General features: G+C 43.3%; 1 protein-coding gene across 1 annotated transcript in view; it reads right to left on the reverse strand.

The window, feature by feature from the left end:
- Positions 1–2,028: 2,028 nt before the first annotated feature.
- Positions 2,029–17,605, reverse strand: part of KCNK3 (potassium two pore domain channel subfamily K member 3) — a 61,682-nt gene continuing 46,105 nt past the window's right edge. The window contains exon 2 of the mRNA XM_051976322.1: positions 2,029–6,119. Within this exon, the coding sequence (XP_051832282.1) occupies positions 5,242–6,119 (878 nt within the window). The 3' untranslated portion in view covers positions 2,029–5,241. The remainder of the gene's footprint in view (positions 6,120–17,605) is intronic.

Genomic DNA, 17,605 nt, shown 5'->3' on the forward strand with positions numbered 1-17,605 from the left:
GGAGGGATGAGGTACTTAGTGATCTCAGTGTGGAAAGGATGGCTGGCATTCAAATGTGTTGCCATTTATGTTTGGGGGCAGGGGATAGGAGAATGGATGAAGGTTATAATGTCATGGATTGTAAGAGGCTGGGAATTTTGCCAGGAAAAGACCTGACCTGGTTTGAACTTGAAAGTTATCATGTGGAAGAATATTTGGACTTATTTCTATTTATTTTCTTTATATTTATCCTTTAAATACACATTGTCTCCCCGATAGAATGTCAATTCCTTGAGAGTATGGGTGTTTCTTTTCTTTTTATTTATATCTCACAGGAGGCACTTAATAACTGTTTGTTGATTGATTGACTCCAGAAGGCAGAACCAGGATGATGGGGGTGGAAGTTGCATGGAGGCAGACCAGCTCAGTGTAATTAGGAAATGTCTAAGTACTGAGATCTGTCAAAATATGGCATGGGCTGCTTTGTGGAATAGTGAATTACTCACTACTGGAAGTATTCAGGTTGAGGTCGGCTGATCTCAGTCAGGGTTATATAGAAAGGATTTCTGTATAACAGGTCTTATGGCTTTTGAGATCCTTTCTAACTTGGAAATTCAATGATTCTGGGTGGAAGGTAGTATGGTATAGTGGAAAAATCACTGAACCTGGAGGCAGAGGACTTGGGTACAAATTTCCCCTCTGATGCTTACTGCCTGTAAACCTTAGGCAAGTCCCATAAGCCTTGGTTTTCTCATCTGTGAAGATGACATCTAAGATTCCTTTCATTTCTAAGCTATGGTCCTCATTTGCTGGCCCTGGTTACCATCTTTTCTACTTGTGTCCAATTCTCTTAATGCAAAGGCAGACTGTATGGTAGTCACTCCAGGCATCCTTATAAGTGATATTGAGATATGGTGAAAAGAATCAATTGTCCTTACTGTCAGAAGACCTGAGGCTGTGCCATATCCTAGACTATATGATTATGGATACAATAACTAATGAACTTTGGTTTCCTTATCTATTGTGGGGAAAGTACTTGTAAACTAAAAAAAAGTTTGAAAAAATTTGAAAGCTTCTTCTTGAGAGCTCCTCCTGGAGGCATCAGAAAGCTGTCCAGCCTTTTTTTACAGCCCACCTGGAGAAAGACCACCATGGGGAGATATCTGAAAATCCCTATAATCCTACATTTGGAGTAGTTTTCCAGTTGGGTGTGAATGGAGAAACAGGTTGAAGAATATATAAAAACTGCTCAATTTTGAACAATGTCATCACCACCCATGATTCCAGATGACTACTGAGAAAACAAGCTATCTACCTCCTGATAGAGATACGATGTAGAATGAGATATACATTTTTGAAGCTGGCCAATGCAGGAATGTATCTGTTTGAATATGCATATTTATGACAAGAATTCCCCACTATCTGTCTCCCTCCTTCAATGGAAGGCAGAGGAAGAGAAAATAAATACTTACTAACTAAAAATTAAATTTTAAAAAGTTAGGGAAATCCCTAGGGTTTAGAAGTTTCCGGTGAGACAACCTCCAGGCGGCTTGATCTGAGGTGTCCCATCTTGGTAAAAGAGCAAATAGGGACAGCTGAGGAAACATGCCATGTTCCCACTCTGTCCTCCATAGAGAACCTTCCTTGTTTCCTTGGTGACCCTGTTATGATTTTTTTAATAGGGTTGGTTGCCAGGCAGCTCACCTCTGCCTTGGGAGTCCAGACAAGTGAGAAGGGTGGAAGATCCCAGATGGCAGGGACCTTGTCAGGTAAGCTACCCTATTCACCATGCAGAGAGGGATATCTGGTCAGGAAACATACCATGGGAATATATGAGGATTTTGAGTTCTCAAAGCAAGCAGGTTGTCTTCTGGTGCTGGGCTAGATTCCTCCCTGGTTCCATCCATTGCTTTTATCAAAAGGACGGAGCTAGCCAGCAAGAAAGCGCTGGGCCATTGGATGAGTGTAGGTTTATCCCGTTCCCCTTGGCAAAACTGACTAGAGGTCTGGCCTCCAGGATAAAGGTGACAGAAGTAGCCGAGGCTGTCCCTGGTCTGAATGTACAGAATTTATTAGTTGTCATTCTTAATGTGAAGATGGATAGGTTGAGGGGATGCCTCTGTGAGTCTCCAGTCCTCTGGAGGACAGTGATTTCAGAGGCTGGGGTGGGGAGGGACTAGGGATGAGGGTGGGGGGATTTTCCCACATATATTGCATATTTAATTGGCAGTGTGCCCAGGGATAAGGCATCAGGGAAGCAGAGAGGCTACCTGCAAAAAGAGAGGAGTTTGGAGCGGGGAGGAGAGGGCAGATGGACAGAAGACAGACACCATCACTTATCCATGTCTCTTTCATTTCTGGTTGAAAACCTTTGCTCCCCTTCCCATTTTTTTTTTCTTTTCTCCATCATTTTCCTGAATTTGCCCTCCTATGTATCCGATCCTTCCTGATGGAAAAGCAGGATGCTCCCCATGTCTGCTGTGCTGCAGGGGAGTGGCAACTTCCAAGGACCTGGGGGACAGGGGATCTCACAGGGGATGGACACAGTCAATCCTACTGAAACACAGATGAGGCGAGGGGGGAAGAAAGGGTACTTGGGTAGGAAGGGCATCTCCCTGTGGAGCCCTCAGACACCCAATCCTTTCCTCACCATTTATTATTGCTTCTTCTGCAGGCATGTGATTGACCAGCCTGGTCACTACAGAGATTGACCCTCTCCCCTGTGGGTGGGAAAAAAGCTTCATCCTTCCCCAGGGAGAGAGCCGAGGGGCTCATGTGCACCTTCCAGTTAACACTCTCCTCCTAACTCCCTACACACCTGGAGGCACCTGTTGGTACTAGATTGTCTGGGCTAAGGCCTTACTTCGATCTCTTTTCCTTTTCTTGGGGCTCTGATGGAGGCTAAGTAGCGAGCAGACCAGTATCCTCCTCCAAAGTGTAAGGTCAAAAACTTGAGAGCAATAAATTCTCAGCCTCTGACCCGCAGTCATTCCTACTGGCTCACAGCCTGGAGCAAATCCCACCTAACACTTCCATAGAGGCGAATGCTGGTGAGGGCACACACTCAGGCTGGAAGCCTTGATCGCAGGAGCCAAGAGCTGAAACATTAGGGACAGAGAGGCAGTCAAGTGACCAGAAGGAAGGAGAGGATGCAGAAGGGGAGCCCGCAGCTCCAGGGTGTCTGCAGAAGAAAGGGAAGAGCAAAGCCTGGCTGCCGGGCAGGCAGTGACAGATTTATCCCAAGTGCCTGTGGGACGGGAGGGTCAGCAGCAGGCATGTGGCTCTAGAGTGCCTGGATGTGAGTGCCTGGGATCATGGCTGCTCCATCTCTGTCTCCTCCTACCTGCTGGTGCCCTGAGTTGCCACACAGCTCTGCTGTCATTTGTTGAGATTTGTTCTATTCTAAGGGTAAGCTCCTGATTGGGACAACTATGTCTGAAAAAGCCTGCAGTACTTGGAGGCAGCAGGGAAGCCCGGCATGCTGAGGAGAAGCGCAGCCCCCTCCGGTTTGGCAGCTCTCCTTCCTGTTTTGAGACTGAAGAATTTTTCTTCCCCTGTCACTGGACAGACGGGCATCTATTCTGTACCTAAAGGGAGCAGATGTGTCCACCTAGGCAAAGGCAGAGCCAAACCTTGCCTGCCAGACCAAGGCTACATCAACAGAATGATGAATCTGCTTCCTTTTCAGCTTTCTACTGCTACCCATGCTTTAGTTCCAGATCTCTGATTTCCCAAATCAAGAAATCTCCTGGCGTGGTACCATGTCCCCATTCAGACACAGCCACGACCTTCTCAGCTATTTTGATTTGATCAGAATTGGATGGAAAGTAATCAGGAAATGATAAAGGAGGGCCGAGGTGGACCCCACTCATTTTTCTGTTGTTCTCTGCTCTCCCCTCTCCCCTGTTTTCTTGATTGCAGGTTTGGGGATCTTTCAGAAGTTCTACCTCAAGAATAGCTGGAAGACACTAAGGTCCCCTCACCAAGGGCTCCCCCATCCACAGGCAGCTTCAGATGTGGAAGAGTCAAGAGTCCCATGCCTACAGAGGTGCTGCTCTGACCTGGGGAAGGTCCTCAGGAGGCCTTGCTGACTGGCCAGTAGCTGCCTGCTCTTTGAAGGGTAGCAGTGATCAGGTCCCAGGGCCCCGGAGATGGATGACATCTTTGGGTTTTTGCTCCAACATTGTCTTGGTGACAAGGAGATGTAGAAGGTATGCATTTGGGGCAGGAGAGCAGGCAAAGAGAATCAGGAGAAATGGTCAACTGAGACAACAAGGATAGGCAGGGTATTGAAATGGGGATTACTACCTATCCTCACCTCCAAGGAAACACACTAGCCCCTTCCACTATGAGAAATATGATTGAGTTTTTACCAGAAAATTCCAGCTTGAGTCTCAGACAGAAGCACTGGAAGTTATCCCTTTTTCCTCAATCTCTCTTTTCTGCTTCCTCTCTGCTGAACGTTCCCTTTTTGCAAAGCCATGCAAAAACAATATAAAACAAGACCTGGGGTGGGGAGATTGTAAGATGTGACTCAGAGCAGGAGAGAGGTGATGGGGGGGTGATAACAGGGAGCAGGGCCAACTGTGGGAGCAGCTAAAAGTCCCTGGCCCCAGACAAGGAGGGAAGGAAGAACTTCACAGATAGGACAACTGTAGGACACCAATGCTGAGGGGTATAAATAGAGATGCAAACAAACACTTAACACAGAGAAGTCCCATTCCAGAGGGATGGTGGTGAGGGAGGGGTGAGTGGATGGGCCTCTGGGAACAGCTGAGCCTCAAGGGCCAGGCCCGCAGCTCCTCAAATTTCCAAGGCTAGCGAAAGTTTCCCCTTAGACCCCTTCTGGTTCCCATCCCCCACCAAGTTTCACATTTCTTGGAATTTTTCAGAGCATGGAGAGAATATAGAAAGGTCTCAGATGCAAGAAGCCCCTAGGCATAAGCCCTAGGCCCTGGGCAGGTTGGTGGGCAGGCACAGTTGGAGGTCTTAGGAGAAGCCCAAAAGCCCCCTACTCCTACACTGACCAGTGGTGGGCAAGCAAACCCCTGGGCCGATGCCTGCAGATCCACCCGGACTATGGGTGCATAGATCCCACAGCCTCTCTGCCCACATAGAGACATGGAGCTTATTTCTTTAATAGGTGATTTGAAGCAAAACTTTATGGAGTCCGTTTTTTCCGACTGCTCCCTTGCCCCCTCCCCCTTCCTCGGCCTGTGGGGGCGGGTTGGGCCCTTCGCCCGGCCCACCACCGGCCCCGGGTCACACTGAGCTTCGGCGCTTCATGAGGCCGCGGAACGTGGACAGGCTGTGCAGACCAGTGGAGACGGAACTGATGGCCGAGCGCTGGGCTGTGCAGAGGCACCGGTGGGAAGGGGTGTCGACATAGCGGCCGCCCCCGGGGGACGACTGGCTCTGCTCCACGCAGGTGTCGGAGGTGGACAGGTCCCGGGGGATGATCATGGGGATGGAATACTGGAGCTTCTCCCGACTCTTGTACCACAGGCAGGAGCACATGGACTGGAAGTGAAGAACCTCGGCGTAGACGTTGCGGAAGCCCCCGCTGCCGGCGATGGTGGAGGACGCCGTGTCCGTGGTGTGGATGCTGCCTCCCGCCTGCCCGTTGCGGGTCAGGAGGGCCCGGTGCTCGGCGTCGCGCTTCTCATCCTCTGCGTTCATGGTCATGAAGCGTAGGACCACGAGGTTGAGGAAGGCGCCGATGACCGTCAGCCCGGTGAGGATGTACACGAAGCTGAAGGCCACGTACTGGGGCTGAGTCTGCAGAGCCTGGTCCTTCTGCAGGGCCACATAGTCCCCGAAGCCAATGGTGGTCAGGGTGATGAAGCAGTAGTAATAGGCCTGGAAGAAGGTCCAGTGCTCGTAGTAGGAGAAGGCGGCCGCTCCGATGCACAGCGTGCTGATGCAGGAGAAGAAGCCGATGATGACCATGTTGGCCATGGAGACATCGGAGCGCCGCATCCCCAGCCCCTTCTTGGCTCGGTGCAGCAAGTACTTCACAAAGGTGTTGATGCGCTCCCCCAGGCTCTGGAACATAACCAGCGTGAGCGGGATGCCCAGCAGCGCGTAGAACATGCAGAACACCTTCCCCCCATCCGTGCTGGGGGCCGCGTGGCCATAGCCTGTGGGGAAAGAGAGGACAAGCTGTAGCCCTTTCACCTTTCTCCCGGTCCTCACCCTGCCACCCTGAGCCGCCTCCCCCCACCAGCCCAAGGGAGGGGAATGGCTTGTGCACGGGTGGAAGGAAGAGAGAGAGGAAGGAACCACTTTTATTCTCTCTCGGCGCCCCGGGAGGGACCGTTTTTGGCCAAAGCCGGTAGTTGGGTGAAAGAGGAAGGATTTGAACCCACTTTCCCTGACTCCAAATTCCAAATTAAAACTTTCAAACTCGGGCTGTCATCTGGGGTGACCTTAATTCTCTTATCTCTCTTGTTCTCCTCCTAAGAGTGCCGTGGATCTCTGGCCTCCCCAAAGTGAGACGCCTAACCTGAGAGCCTCTTGACTTGAGGCAAGCCCAGCTTCTCTGGGTCTGGGATCCGTGGGCAGCCTTTTGAACCTTAAACACCAAAGGGGGCTCAATAGCGGTCACAGCTGGGTGTGTGAGGCCCAAGGCAGGTGTAGTGCAAGGCGGCCTGCTTCAGCCATCCCAGACACCTTGTGAAACAGGTGGCTGCTGCAGCCTGTTCCCTAGTTTTAGCCAAGTCCAGGAAAAGCTCCTCATCTGGCTCACCTACAGCAAAGGAGAGTGAGAACATATTGTGCTCACCAGCTCTGGACCCTACCAGCCAGACTATAATTCACCTTGACAGCTGAACTGAGCAAGACAGAAGCTGACTGGCTTGTTCCTGCCCTTGGCCCTGGTATTTCCTTTTGCTTTGGGCACTAGCACTGGGAGGGCTATACATTTTCCAAGAGCTGGCAGTCATCAATTCTGGTATCGAGAAGAATTCAATGGAAAAGATGATCTCAGACCCTCAAGACATAAGGTTCTACTAGGGGAAAGACCCCAGGATACCACTCGATGAAAATACAGAGAACAATATCCTTGGAAGAGAGGTGCTTATCATTTCCATTTTATGTTGAGGAAACTGAGGCAGATGAAAGTTAAATGACTTGCTTGAAAATATCTGAAACCAGATTTGAACTCAGATTTTCATGATTCCACACTTTATCTTCTGAACTGTCTAACTGCCTCTAGGTAGAAGGAACATCTTCACTAGGTGTTCCTAACTCAGTAAAATTGCAGGTCTAAGAAATCCTTGCTAAGAACAAAACTCACTTCTGTCTGCTAAAGGAGTATGAGAGTCACCATTGACTTCTAATTTCATGGAACCAAGCCCTAGTTATCTCTACAGTTCTAGCTCTGCATTCTCATGCTGCGAAGAACCTAACTTCTTTCTATTTAAAAACCTCTGTTCTATTTAAATGTTGTAAAAAGTAAAATTTTAGTATTGGCTGAACTCCTCTAGCACTTATGAGCTCTAGCTGATGCTACTTCATATTGTTAGTCATCTGCTTAAATATAGTGGGCCCCCCAACTAGATGATTCCTGGACAATCCTAAGCAATCTTAAGGCTTACAGAGTAACATGAGCTGGACAGCAACCAGATCCACTAATGACGAAGGCTAGCTAACTTACAATATTCCATATTTGATTTTCACAACACCCTCCCAAGGTCGTTTGTACAAATAATATTATTCCTGTTTTATAGATGAGACTAAAGCTAAGCAGTCAAATGAATAGCCCAAAGTTAATTAGTGGCAGAGCTGGACAGGGATCCAGATCTAATGCTTTTTCCATTACAGCAGATTGTTCCTTAATACCTTTTGTGATGTAGATATTCTTCCCTGACTCACCCCCTACACACACACACACACACACACACACACACACACACATACACCCCTGAATCCCACAAGGACACTTTTATTTTTATATTTTTCTTTTTAAGAGGCAATTGGAGTTAAATGATCTGCCCAGAGCCACGCAGCTAGTAAGTATCTGAGATCAGAGTTAAATTCAGGGCCCATTATATCCAGGACTAGTTATATCCATTGAGCCACCTCGCTGCCCCTAGATGTACTTATGCTCTTTAGATGTACTTAGTCTCCATGAGTGGTTCATCCTATATAAGGATGGTGAAATACAAATTTAAAAAATACATTTGTTGTTTAGAGAGCCAGACCCCACTAAACATTTTCCTGCCAGAGGAAGAACAGGGAGAATAAAAAGATGCAATGGTGATTTTTATGCTGCTCATAGCACATAATGACTCATATTTTGGGTAGGACACTTTTTACCCTTTCAAGAATCCTCTTCACTTCTCATAACCAACCAGAAATGAACTGAAACACTGTATAATAGTAACGCATGTTAAAATCCCATGATGATACACAATGTCCAGTACACCATTGAGACCAGGAGAGAGGTGAGATGAAACTAAACCTATGGGAGGGAGACAAGCTTGGAACCAAACTCTGTCCTGGGAGCCTGCTACAAACAGTGAAGGGAAACTCTATAAGGGCAAGGTCTAAGCACTGGCTGACCTACCATACCTGATGACCCTGATATAGATGTGACAGCTACTGGACCTTGTTGGCCTCTCTAGCTTACTTGGGCTGAAATATGCCACAATTTATAGCACTTTGGACTGTTTTTTTTTTCTAGAAAGGGGATCAAGGAATTCTCCCCTTAGTCAATAAGTCTGCAACCATCCAACAGAAATTGGCAGGGGTGAGAGTAAGGAGTATAGGGGGAAAGATTCCTAGAGGAGAAGCATTTCTGAAGGACTAGATCTACATTCAATATCTATCTCTGTCTCATCTGTCTCTCTCCTTCTCCCTCTCATGTTTAATTCTAGCTGTTTTATTCACAAGGTCTCTCTGTTTTACCACTAATTAGACATGTGGTTCCTTTCTTTGAAAAAAAATTAATACTCTAGTTTCTATTTTAAGAAACCAAAATATATGAATATTATGGAATATTATTGTTGGGCAAGAAATGACCAACAGGATGACTTTAAAAAGGCCTGGAGAGACCTACACAAACTGATGCTGAGTAAAACGACCAGGGCCAGGAGATCATTATATACTTCAACAACAATACTGTATGATGTTCAATTCTGAAGGATGTGGCCATCTTCAACAATGAGATGAATCAAATCAGTTCCAATAGAGCAGTAATGAACTGAACCAGCTACACCCAGGGAAAGAACTCTAGGAGATGACTAAGCACCATTACATTGAATTCCCAATCCCTATATTTTTGCATGCCTGCATTTTTGATTTCCTTCACAAATTAATTGTACCCTATTTCAGAGTCCAATTCTTTTTGTACAGCAAAATAACGGTTTGGTCATGTATACTTATTGTGTATTTAATTTATATTTTAATATATTTAACATCTACTAGTCATCCTGCCATCTGAGGGAGGGGGTGGGGGGAAGGAAGGGAAAAATTGGAACAAGAGGTTTGGCAATTGTCAATGCTGTAAGTTACCCATACATATAACCTGTAAATAAAAGGCTATTAAAAAAAACAAAAAACAAAAACCAAGAAACCAAAAAAGAATCCATTCATTGGTGGGGAGAAGAGATGCCATTGATAAGCACATAAACTTTTCTGTTATTCCTTAGATTTTAACCAAATCTTTGCCTTTATGTAGGGAGTCTATGCAAGCAACAGAGATCTCTTCTGGAAGATTATGACCATTCATTCAGCAATATTGCTTCAAACATTAAGCTCCTACTATGTATGAAGTATTTTCTAAGTGCTGGAGGAGAGAGAAAATTTTGATAAAATAGCATTCTAACCTTCATGAGACTTCTAGTTGATGTATGTGTATGTGTGTGTGTGATGGGGGGAGGAATGGATGTCAGATATATATTCAATATTCCAAGAGAAGTGGAAAACAACTCAGAGCATCTTGGAGATGTGTCATCATGGGGTTTTAACATGTGCTACTCCACAGTTTTTCAGTTCATTTCTGGTTGATCATGAGAAGAGAGTAGGATTCTTGAAAGAATAAAAAGTGTCCTACCCAAAATATGAATAATTAAGTGCTATGAGCAGGTAAGTACGGTTTTCTCCTACTATAGAGGGATTAAAGACTGGATGAAACTTGTTTGCATGAGTTCTTCTATGGAATCTCTTCTGAAGCATATGGGAGCCCTCAAATTGGGGGAAAAGCAGCAGTCACTGCCCGTTATTCAAGAAAAAAGACAGCTAATTGTGTCTAGCTCATTTGTTTTTCTTTAAATATTGAAAATTATGAATCTTGATTTTTAAAATAGTCATTATTAATATCTATACTACTATCCTTTTTGGAGCCTCCTGGAAGAGATCTAGAATCACTCAGAATTTGATTGAAACATCTACAGGAGCAGGAGAGGAAGAGAGAGAGGAAAGGTAACAAACATTTATTGTGTCTACTGTACACCAGATCCTGTACTAAGAAATTTTTACCAATATTATCTCATTTGTTCTTCACAACATCCTTGAGAGATAGGGACTATTATTATCTTCATTTTATAATGAGGAAACTAAGGCAGACAAAGGTCAAGTCTTGCTCAGGGCCACACAGTAAGTGTCTGAAGCTATATCCAGACCAGTGCTCCAACCATTGTATTAACATCCAAATTCTGCCATAAAAGTGAGAGGGACAATGTATAGAATCATTCATTTATTTAGGACAAATGAAGCAAAAAGATGAGCTGGACCCAGAATGACAAAAGAGGAAGGAAAAGTTTGGTTTGCCTTCTGGAAATGGCACAACTCTTTTCACTATCTTAAACTTCTCCCAAAAATAAAGGTCCAAGTTTTTAATACCAATATTCTGCTGGCATCATTCTATGGCTGAAAGTCAAAAATTCTCTAAAGAATTAAATTGTATCATGGAGGACAAAGTAAAGGTGAATGGCGGGGGGTGGATGTGAGCAGTCTGCAAGATATAATCTACAAAAGCCTTCAAAGAACCCTCAGAAATGAAAGGATATCAGCATAGAAATAGATAATAGGAAAAGAAGATGGGATTGAGAGATAACAGATAGGCAGCCCATGTACTTTACTGATATTTCTTGAGTTGTCAGGAGAAATCAAGGAATAACCTGCCCCCAACACAATGGGTGAACCTCATTTGTCTAACATGGGATATATGGACAAGGATCAAATAAGGTAAGCAGACTTGGGTTGTATTCTGTATCACTGAAGCAAATACCCAAGTCAAGTACAGTTCTTTTAGAGTACTTTGAGGACTGCTGTCCATTAATAGTTATGCTGTGTGGATTCAGTATTTTCTATTTGAAAAAAGCATCAAGTACAAAAAGATATTGTCTCAATCAACCACATCTCTGATGCTTAGATCTACTATTTAGTTGTTTTTCAGTTGTGTCTGAGTCTTATGACCCATTTGGGTTTTTAAGTAAAGATATTTGAGTGTTTTGCCACTTCTCCAGTTCATCTAATAGGTAAGGAAACTGAAGCAAACAAAGTTAAGTGACTTGCCCAGAGTCACATAGCTGATAAGTGTCTGAGGCCAGATTTGAACTCAGGAAGATGAGTCATGCTGACTCCAAATCCACTGTTCCACTTAGTTGTCCCCCTAGATACTAATCTAGACACTAATGCCCCAATGATGGCAGCTTTCCCAAATTTCAGGTGTAGATCTAAGTTTCAATATATTTTTATGACTACCAATCTAGAAAAGCTCAATTTTGTAATGTGACAGTAAAGTCCCACCTGTGAAAGCTTTTCCATTTTTTCCAGGATTAACTCAGCTCTAGGAAACTAGTTCTTTGTATTATGAGCTTGATTTCTCCATCTATTTCTCCCCACGTATTGTTCTTGGACTGGATGAATTTTAAGGATCTTTTCAACCCAACAACCATGATTCAGAAATCCCAGTTTATAGAATTTAGAATTCAGTAGGACCTTAAAAAGACCCCTTCATTTCAGAGAAAACACTGAAGCATGAAGAAGTTATGAGATATATGTCTACCATTTAACAGGTATAATGTAAGAGAAGTGGGATCGGAGCCCAGGGCCTTTCATGCCAAATTCAATACATCCCCACTATATCATAGTATGGTCCAGCATCTGGCTTTGGTTCCTATGGCTCCTAGCCTCAGCATCGGTCAGATTGAAGGGTAGAGTCTCCTTTTCTAGAGAAAGGTTTATTAACTAATATCCATTTAGATTATCAGCTTGTCTATTTTTCAGCATCTTATGTCTCAGGCTGGACAGGAATTAGCAAGATGGATGTAATAAACAGGAAGTACTTGCCAGTAAGGCTAGATAATCTCTTAGCAGAGGAAGAAGGCTTTTTGCCTTTGTCCTTGGATATCAGATAATCAAAGTGTGCCCTTAAACTCTAGTGCTGACTTCTAAGGACAACATGAAGACAAGTTTTCCTTTCTGTTTACTGTATCCTGGCTCAATAGTCCTTTTTACAGGAATTATTTCTAACTCAGAACAAATTTCTGCTGCCTTTATTCTTGCCTCCCATTTTCCTGTTGTTGTTTGTTTCTCTGTATACCATATTAATCCCTTTGACCTGCTATTGACAGTCTTAGTACTATTTCCTTTGCCACTATCATCATCATGCAATTCAATTCAATAAACAGTTATTAAGTATTTTCTCTGTACCAGACACTGTGCTAAGTGCTTCTAACAGATAAAATTAATAATAATCTCTGAGGAGAGACAAGATGTACACAGGTTAGATAATGCACAGGCATTGGAAGGAAAAATATTAAGAAGTAAGTAGGATCAAGGAAGCTTTTGTGTCAGAGGAGGCGCCTGCATTGAGGATTTTCAAGTTCAAAGGAAATTAGGAATTCTAAGAGGAGGAGGTGAGGAAGGAGTGGGTTTCAGGCCATAGAGGTGGGAGATGAAATGAAAAATTCAGGGAACAGCTAGTTTGCCAATTTGGCTGAAATGTAGTGTGTGAAGTGAGAATAATGTTTAAGAAGTCTGGAAAGGTAGATCAGAGCCATGTTGGGAAAGATTTTAAATATAAGGTTGAGAATTTTGTACTTTATCTTAAAGATAAGAAAGAGCCTCTCAAGACTTCTGAGCAAGGCTTTTTTTTTTCACAAGATATTTTGACAAGATTATTTTAACAAGATACCTTATTAAGATTATCTTGGCAATCATGTAGAGTATGGATTAGAAGGTGGGGGGAGAAAGGAAATAAGGAAAATCATCACCAGACCACTGTAGTAATCCAGATGAGAGATGATGAAGGCCTGAACTATAGAAGTGGCTGTGAAAGTGGAGAAAAAAGAGTAAAAATGCAAAAGATTCTGTGAAGGCAGAGGCTACATCAATTGGCAATTGGTGTATACAGAATGGGACAGAGAGAAGAGTCAGGGATGACTGTGAGTTTGCAAAGCCTAGTGACTTAAAAATGATAATGTTCTCTTATTTTATAAGAAAATTTGCAGGAGGGGCAGGTTTAGAAGTAGAGGATAATTAGAGCTATTTTGGACATGTTGAATTTGAGATGACTAAGTACATCCAGGAGAATCTGTCCATCAGGCTGATGATAACAGATAATAGAACTGGAGTTCAGGACATATATTAGTAGAGAAGTCTATATTTATATATAGCTAGATAAATTTGTCATCCATATAGAGTCATCCATATAGAGATGATAATTAAACCCATGGAAACTAATGAGATCACCCAGAAAGCATGGAAAGACCCAGGACAGAACCCAAGATAGAGCTGTGAGGGACATTCATGGTTAGGGGAAAGGAAATGAGTAAGTATTCAGCAAAGAGTGAATAAGGAGATAGGTAGGAGGGGAATTGGGAGAGGATAGTATTATGAAAATCAGAAAGGATAAAATATTTCTGAAGAGGAGGTAATTCACAGACTCAAAAGCTGCAAGAAGGTCAAGAAGGATAAAGAATGAGAAAAGACCATTGGATTTATCATGTATAAATAAAAATCATTGGTAATCTTTTAAAGAATGGTTTTAGGAGAGGAGGGATGTCAGAAACCAGTTTGAAAAGAATAGAGAAATGAGTGGGTGGTAAGAAAACAGTAGCCATTGAAGGCAGACAATTTTCAGAATTTGGCAGTGAAAGGAACAAAAAGTATTGTATAGTGTTGGAATGGATGGTAGAGGGTCAGAGGCATATATAGTTCTCAAGCATTTATTTTTTCTTCCTCTTCCCTCTCTCCAATTCCTACATTTAAAAATGACCAGTATGTTTGTAGGCAGCAGAAAGGAATCAATAGAGAAAGAAAGATAGAAGAATGGATAAGATAAACTTCCGAAGGTGTTAGATGGGATTGTGGGCGCAGGTAGAGAGGCTAGCCTTTGCAAAAGAAAAGAGAATAAGATAGGGTATTATAAGGTTTTGAGATCTGAGGCAGAGAAATTTTCTCAGGAAATAAGGAAAGCAGAGAGCAGATGGTGGGAAACAAGGGGAGAGGACAAGCCTTGGGAATTCTGGTACTAGAAGAATGGTAGAACCAATCTGGGAAGAGGATAGTAGAGGAGGGCCTAGAGGAGATTAGACAGTATGGATTTGTAGTGGATCCAGTTAGCTTAATTGCAAGTAGTAGTAATGTTGTAATGTAGTAGTAATTGTAGTAATGTTGAGCAATACTGAATTGGAGAAGGTGGATGGTGGATGGTGGAGAAGGGATGGTAACCTAGGTCTCAGATTTGACAAGATCTGAGCTCCCATAGGACAAGAGAGTAAGGGATTCAAGAATAAAAGACATAGTTGAAATGGTCAACCAAAGGGCAGAGGTTGTGGACGGAGGAAAGTATGGTTCAGGAAAAGGCAATGGAAGAGGAGAAAGGGCTGGTGGAACTGGAGGTCATGGTAAGCATAAGGATAATTAGAGCTATTTTGGACATGTTGAATTTGAGATGACTAAGTACATCCAGGAGACTCTGAGTGGAGAAAAAAGAGCAGAGATGAAAGGGCAAGAATTTGTTATCAGAATGGGGTTTCTTAGACTTTTGGATCACTGAGACAGAATACTTATGGTTGATAGCAAGATAAAAAATGTAGTAATTCCTGTAGGGACTGTAGCAAAATGAAAATATACATCAGTGAAGTCAAGGAAGTTGATGAACTAGGTTGCCAGAGAGTTTTCAGGGAGCAAACTACCCTTTTCTTAGTCCTGTGCCCCTTTCCTGAAAATTATTTCTCAAATGCTTTGTATTTATTTATATATGAATAAGATCCAAATTCCTTGAAGGAAAGGATGTTTCATTTTTGTATTTTTATCTTCAGCTATGAGCCTTTTAGATATGTACTAGATGGTTAATAAGTGATTGTTGAGTTGAAGTAGGTATTGAAGTTCCTGAGTATGAGGGCAGGAGTTGTGGTGGAGAGGAAGACCCTGAACCATATATTAAACTCTTGGAGCTAAACTCCTCTTTGAGGAGGGAGAGTGACCTGGGGACTAGTAGGCAACCATACTATGTTTTGAGCTACCTAAACACTAAGGGCTGAGGGGCAGAGCAAAGAAGTCCTTTCAGAGCCTTCATTTAAAGAACTTTCCCAGACCAGCTCTTTCTTCATTTCCTACCCACCTGTACTCCTTTGGACTGGACTCCACCAGAGTGGCAAGTACCTCTTCCCCTTCTTCTCAGTATTCTTTTGTGTGTGATTTTCCTCATTAGATTGCAAGCTCCTTAAGGGCAGGCACTCTCTTTTATTTGTATCTGTATCTCCAGCACTTAGCATAGTGGAACATGATAGACACTAAATAAATATTGATTGACTAACACTGTCATAGCTTTCAATTTTTTATTGTGATCTGGATGAGTGACATGCAGAATTGAAGTGAATCTCAAAGGAAAAGACATTGCTAAGTGATGCTCTCAGAGGATGGGTCTGGCAATAGCAGTGAGGAATAGAAAGCATGTCTCTTTCTCCTCTTCCAGGGTGTTGTATGAGAAAAGTACCTGATATGATACTCCTAGGTATGATTCAATATGACTAGGGATGCAGTGTCTTCCAGAGAGAGCCAGGTTTGCATGAATAGAATGAGGGAAAAGTTCGAGAGGAGAAGATGGTGGATGAGGGAAGTTTCTCAACAATAAAGAGGGTACAATGGCACAGGAGACAAAGATAAGGACAGGGGATGAGTGTAGTTAAAGTGGAAGGGGATAAGAAATTAGAGAGATGGTAGCATTAAAGAGACGATAGTATTTGTTTTGGCAGAAACCATTATGCTTTCAATTATTTAACAGTGCAGGATTACAAAGCCCTTTACATATATTACTCTACTTAATCCTCACTACAGCCTGTGAGGAGAGCTAAGTGGCACAGTAGATAGAACACTGAGAATCAGAAAGATTCATTTTTATGAGTTCAAATCCACCTTTAGACACTTATTAGTTCTGTGACTTTGGGCTAGTCACTTAAGCTGTTTGCCTCAGTTTCCTCAACTGTAAAATGAGTTAGAGAAGGAAATAGCAAACCACTCTTAGCATCTCTGCCAAGAAATTTCCCAAATAGGATCACAAAAACACATGACTGAAAAATAACTCAGTAATAACAATTCGGTGAGGGAGTCAGTGTAACCTCACTTTACAAACGAGGGTACTGAGACTCAGAGAGATAAAATGAATTACTGAAGGTCACACTTTGATAAATGGGGGTGTCGGACCTTAAACTTATGTCTTCAACTTCATGTCCAGTGCTTTTTTCTCCTTTACCATACTGTCTCCAAAGACCTTCTGTCTGCTCCTTTTACTGCTGCCCATGGTGTCCCCAACACCTGTTCCTCACCCTCGGAGCCCATTCTGTAATTAACTCACCTTTCAGTCCAGCACTTGCCCTTGCTCACTTTACCCATCCTTCCCTCCTCTTGGCAGGGCTTCTCTGTGTGTGTTAAGTACAGATTTTGGCCCCAGGCCATTCCCAGAGAAAATAACAGCTCTGCTGTCACTGCCTTTGGGATGACAAAGGGGGGAAAAATAAAAACATCTGTCAATACCAGGGTACCTAATCCCTCAGAGATAAACAGATGTAGACTTTGAGGGGCTTCCCCCAAGTTAGATACAATGGAAGCCATAGAGTTTAGCCTTCTTCATTAGCAGTGCTGCATTCTCCCTAGTTTTTTTGCTGAGGAGGCCTTAGCAAAAACTTCAATTTCTCTCTGAGTATTATTGTGAGGTTGTACCAACTTTGCAGGCAGTGTGCCTAGGGCAAGAGAGATCATGCAGCACTGATAACCAATGATCATGCCTGATACTTCTTTATCATTCTGAAAGCACTTCCACAAACTATTCTGTCTTCTGATCATCGCAGCAGCCTTGTAAGCCAGGAAAGTCCTATTATCCTTATTTTATAGTTGAGTAAATAAATTCAGGGATTAATTAATTTGTCCCAAAGTCACAAAGCTGATTAGGGATAGTAAGCTAAGAACCAGGTCTTCTTCTGACACTTACACAAGTGCTCTTTCCACTGAATCATGCTTCATACCCCAAGGAGAAGTCCTCCTGATCCATTCCCAGGCTTTTTCTCAAATGCCATGATGCTTGTTTGTTAAACATTCTAAAAAACAAATTTTCAAATGCAAGCATCCCCATACAAGAAAGTGAGTCTTCAAAGTGGGACATTCTTTCCACTCA

This window comes from Antechinus flavipes, chromosome 2, assembly GCF_016432865.1.
Source record: "Antechinus flavipes isolate AdamAnt ecotype Samford, QLD, Australia chromosome 2, AdamAnt_v2, whole genome shotgun sequence".
Classification (NCBI taxonomy): Eukaryota; Metazoa; Chordata; class Mammalia; order Dasyuromorphia; family Dasyuridae; genus Antechinus; species Antechinus flavipes.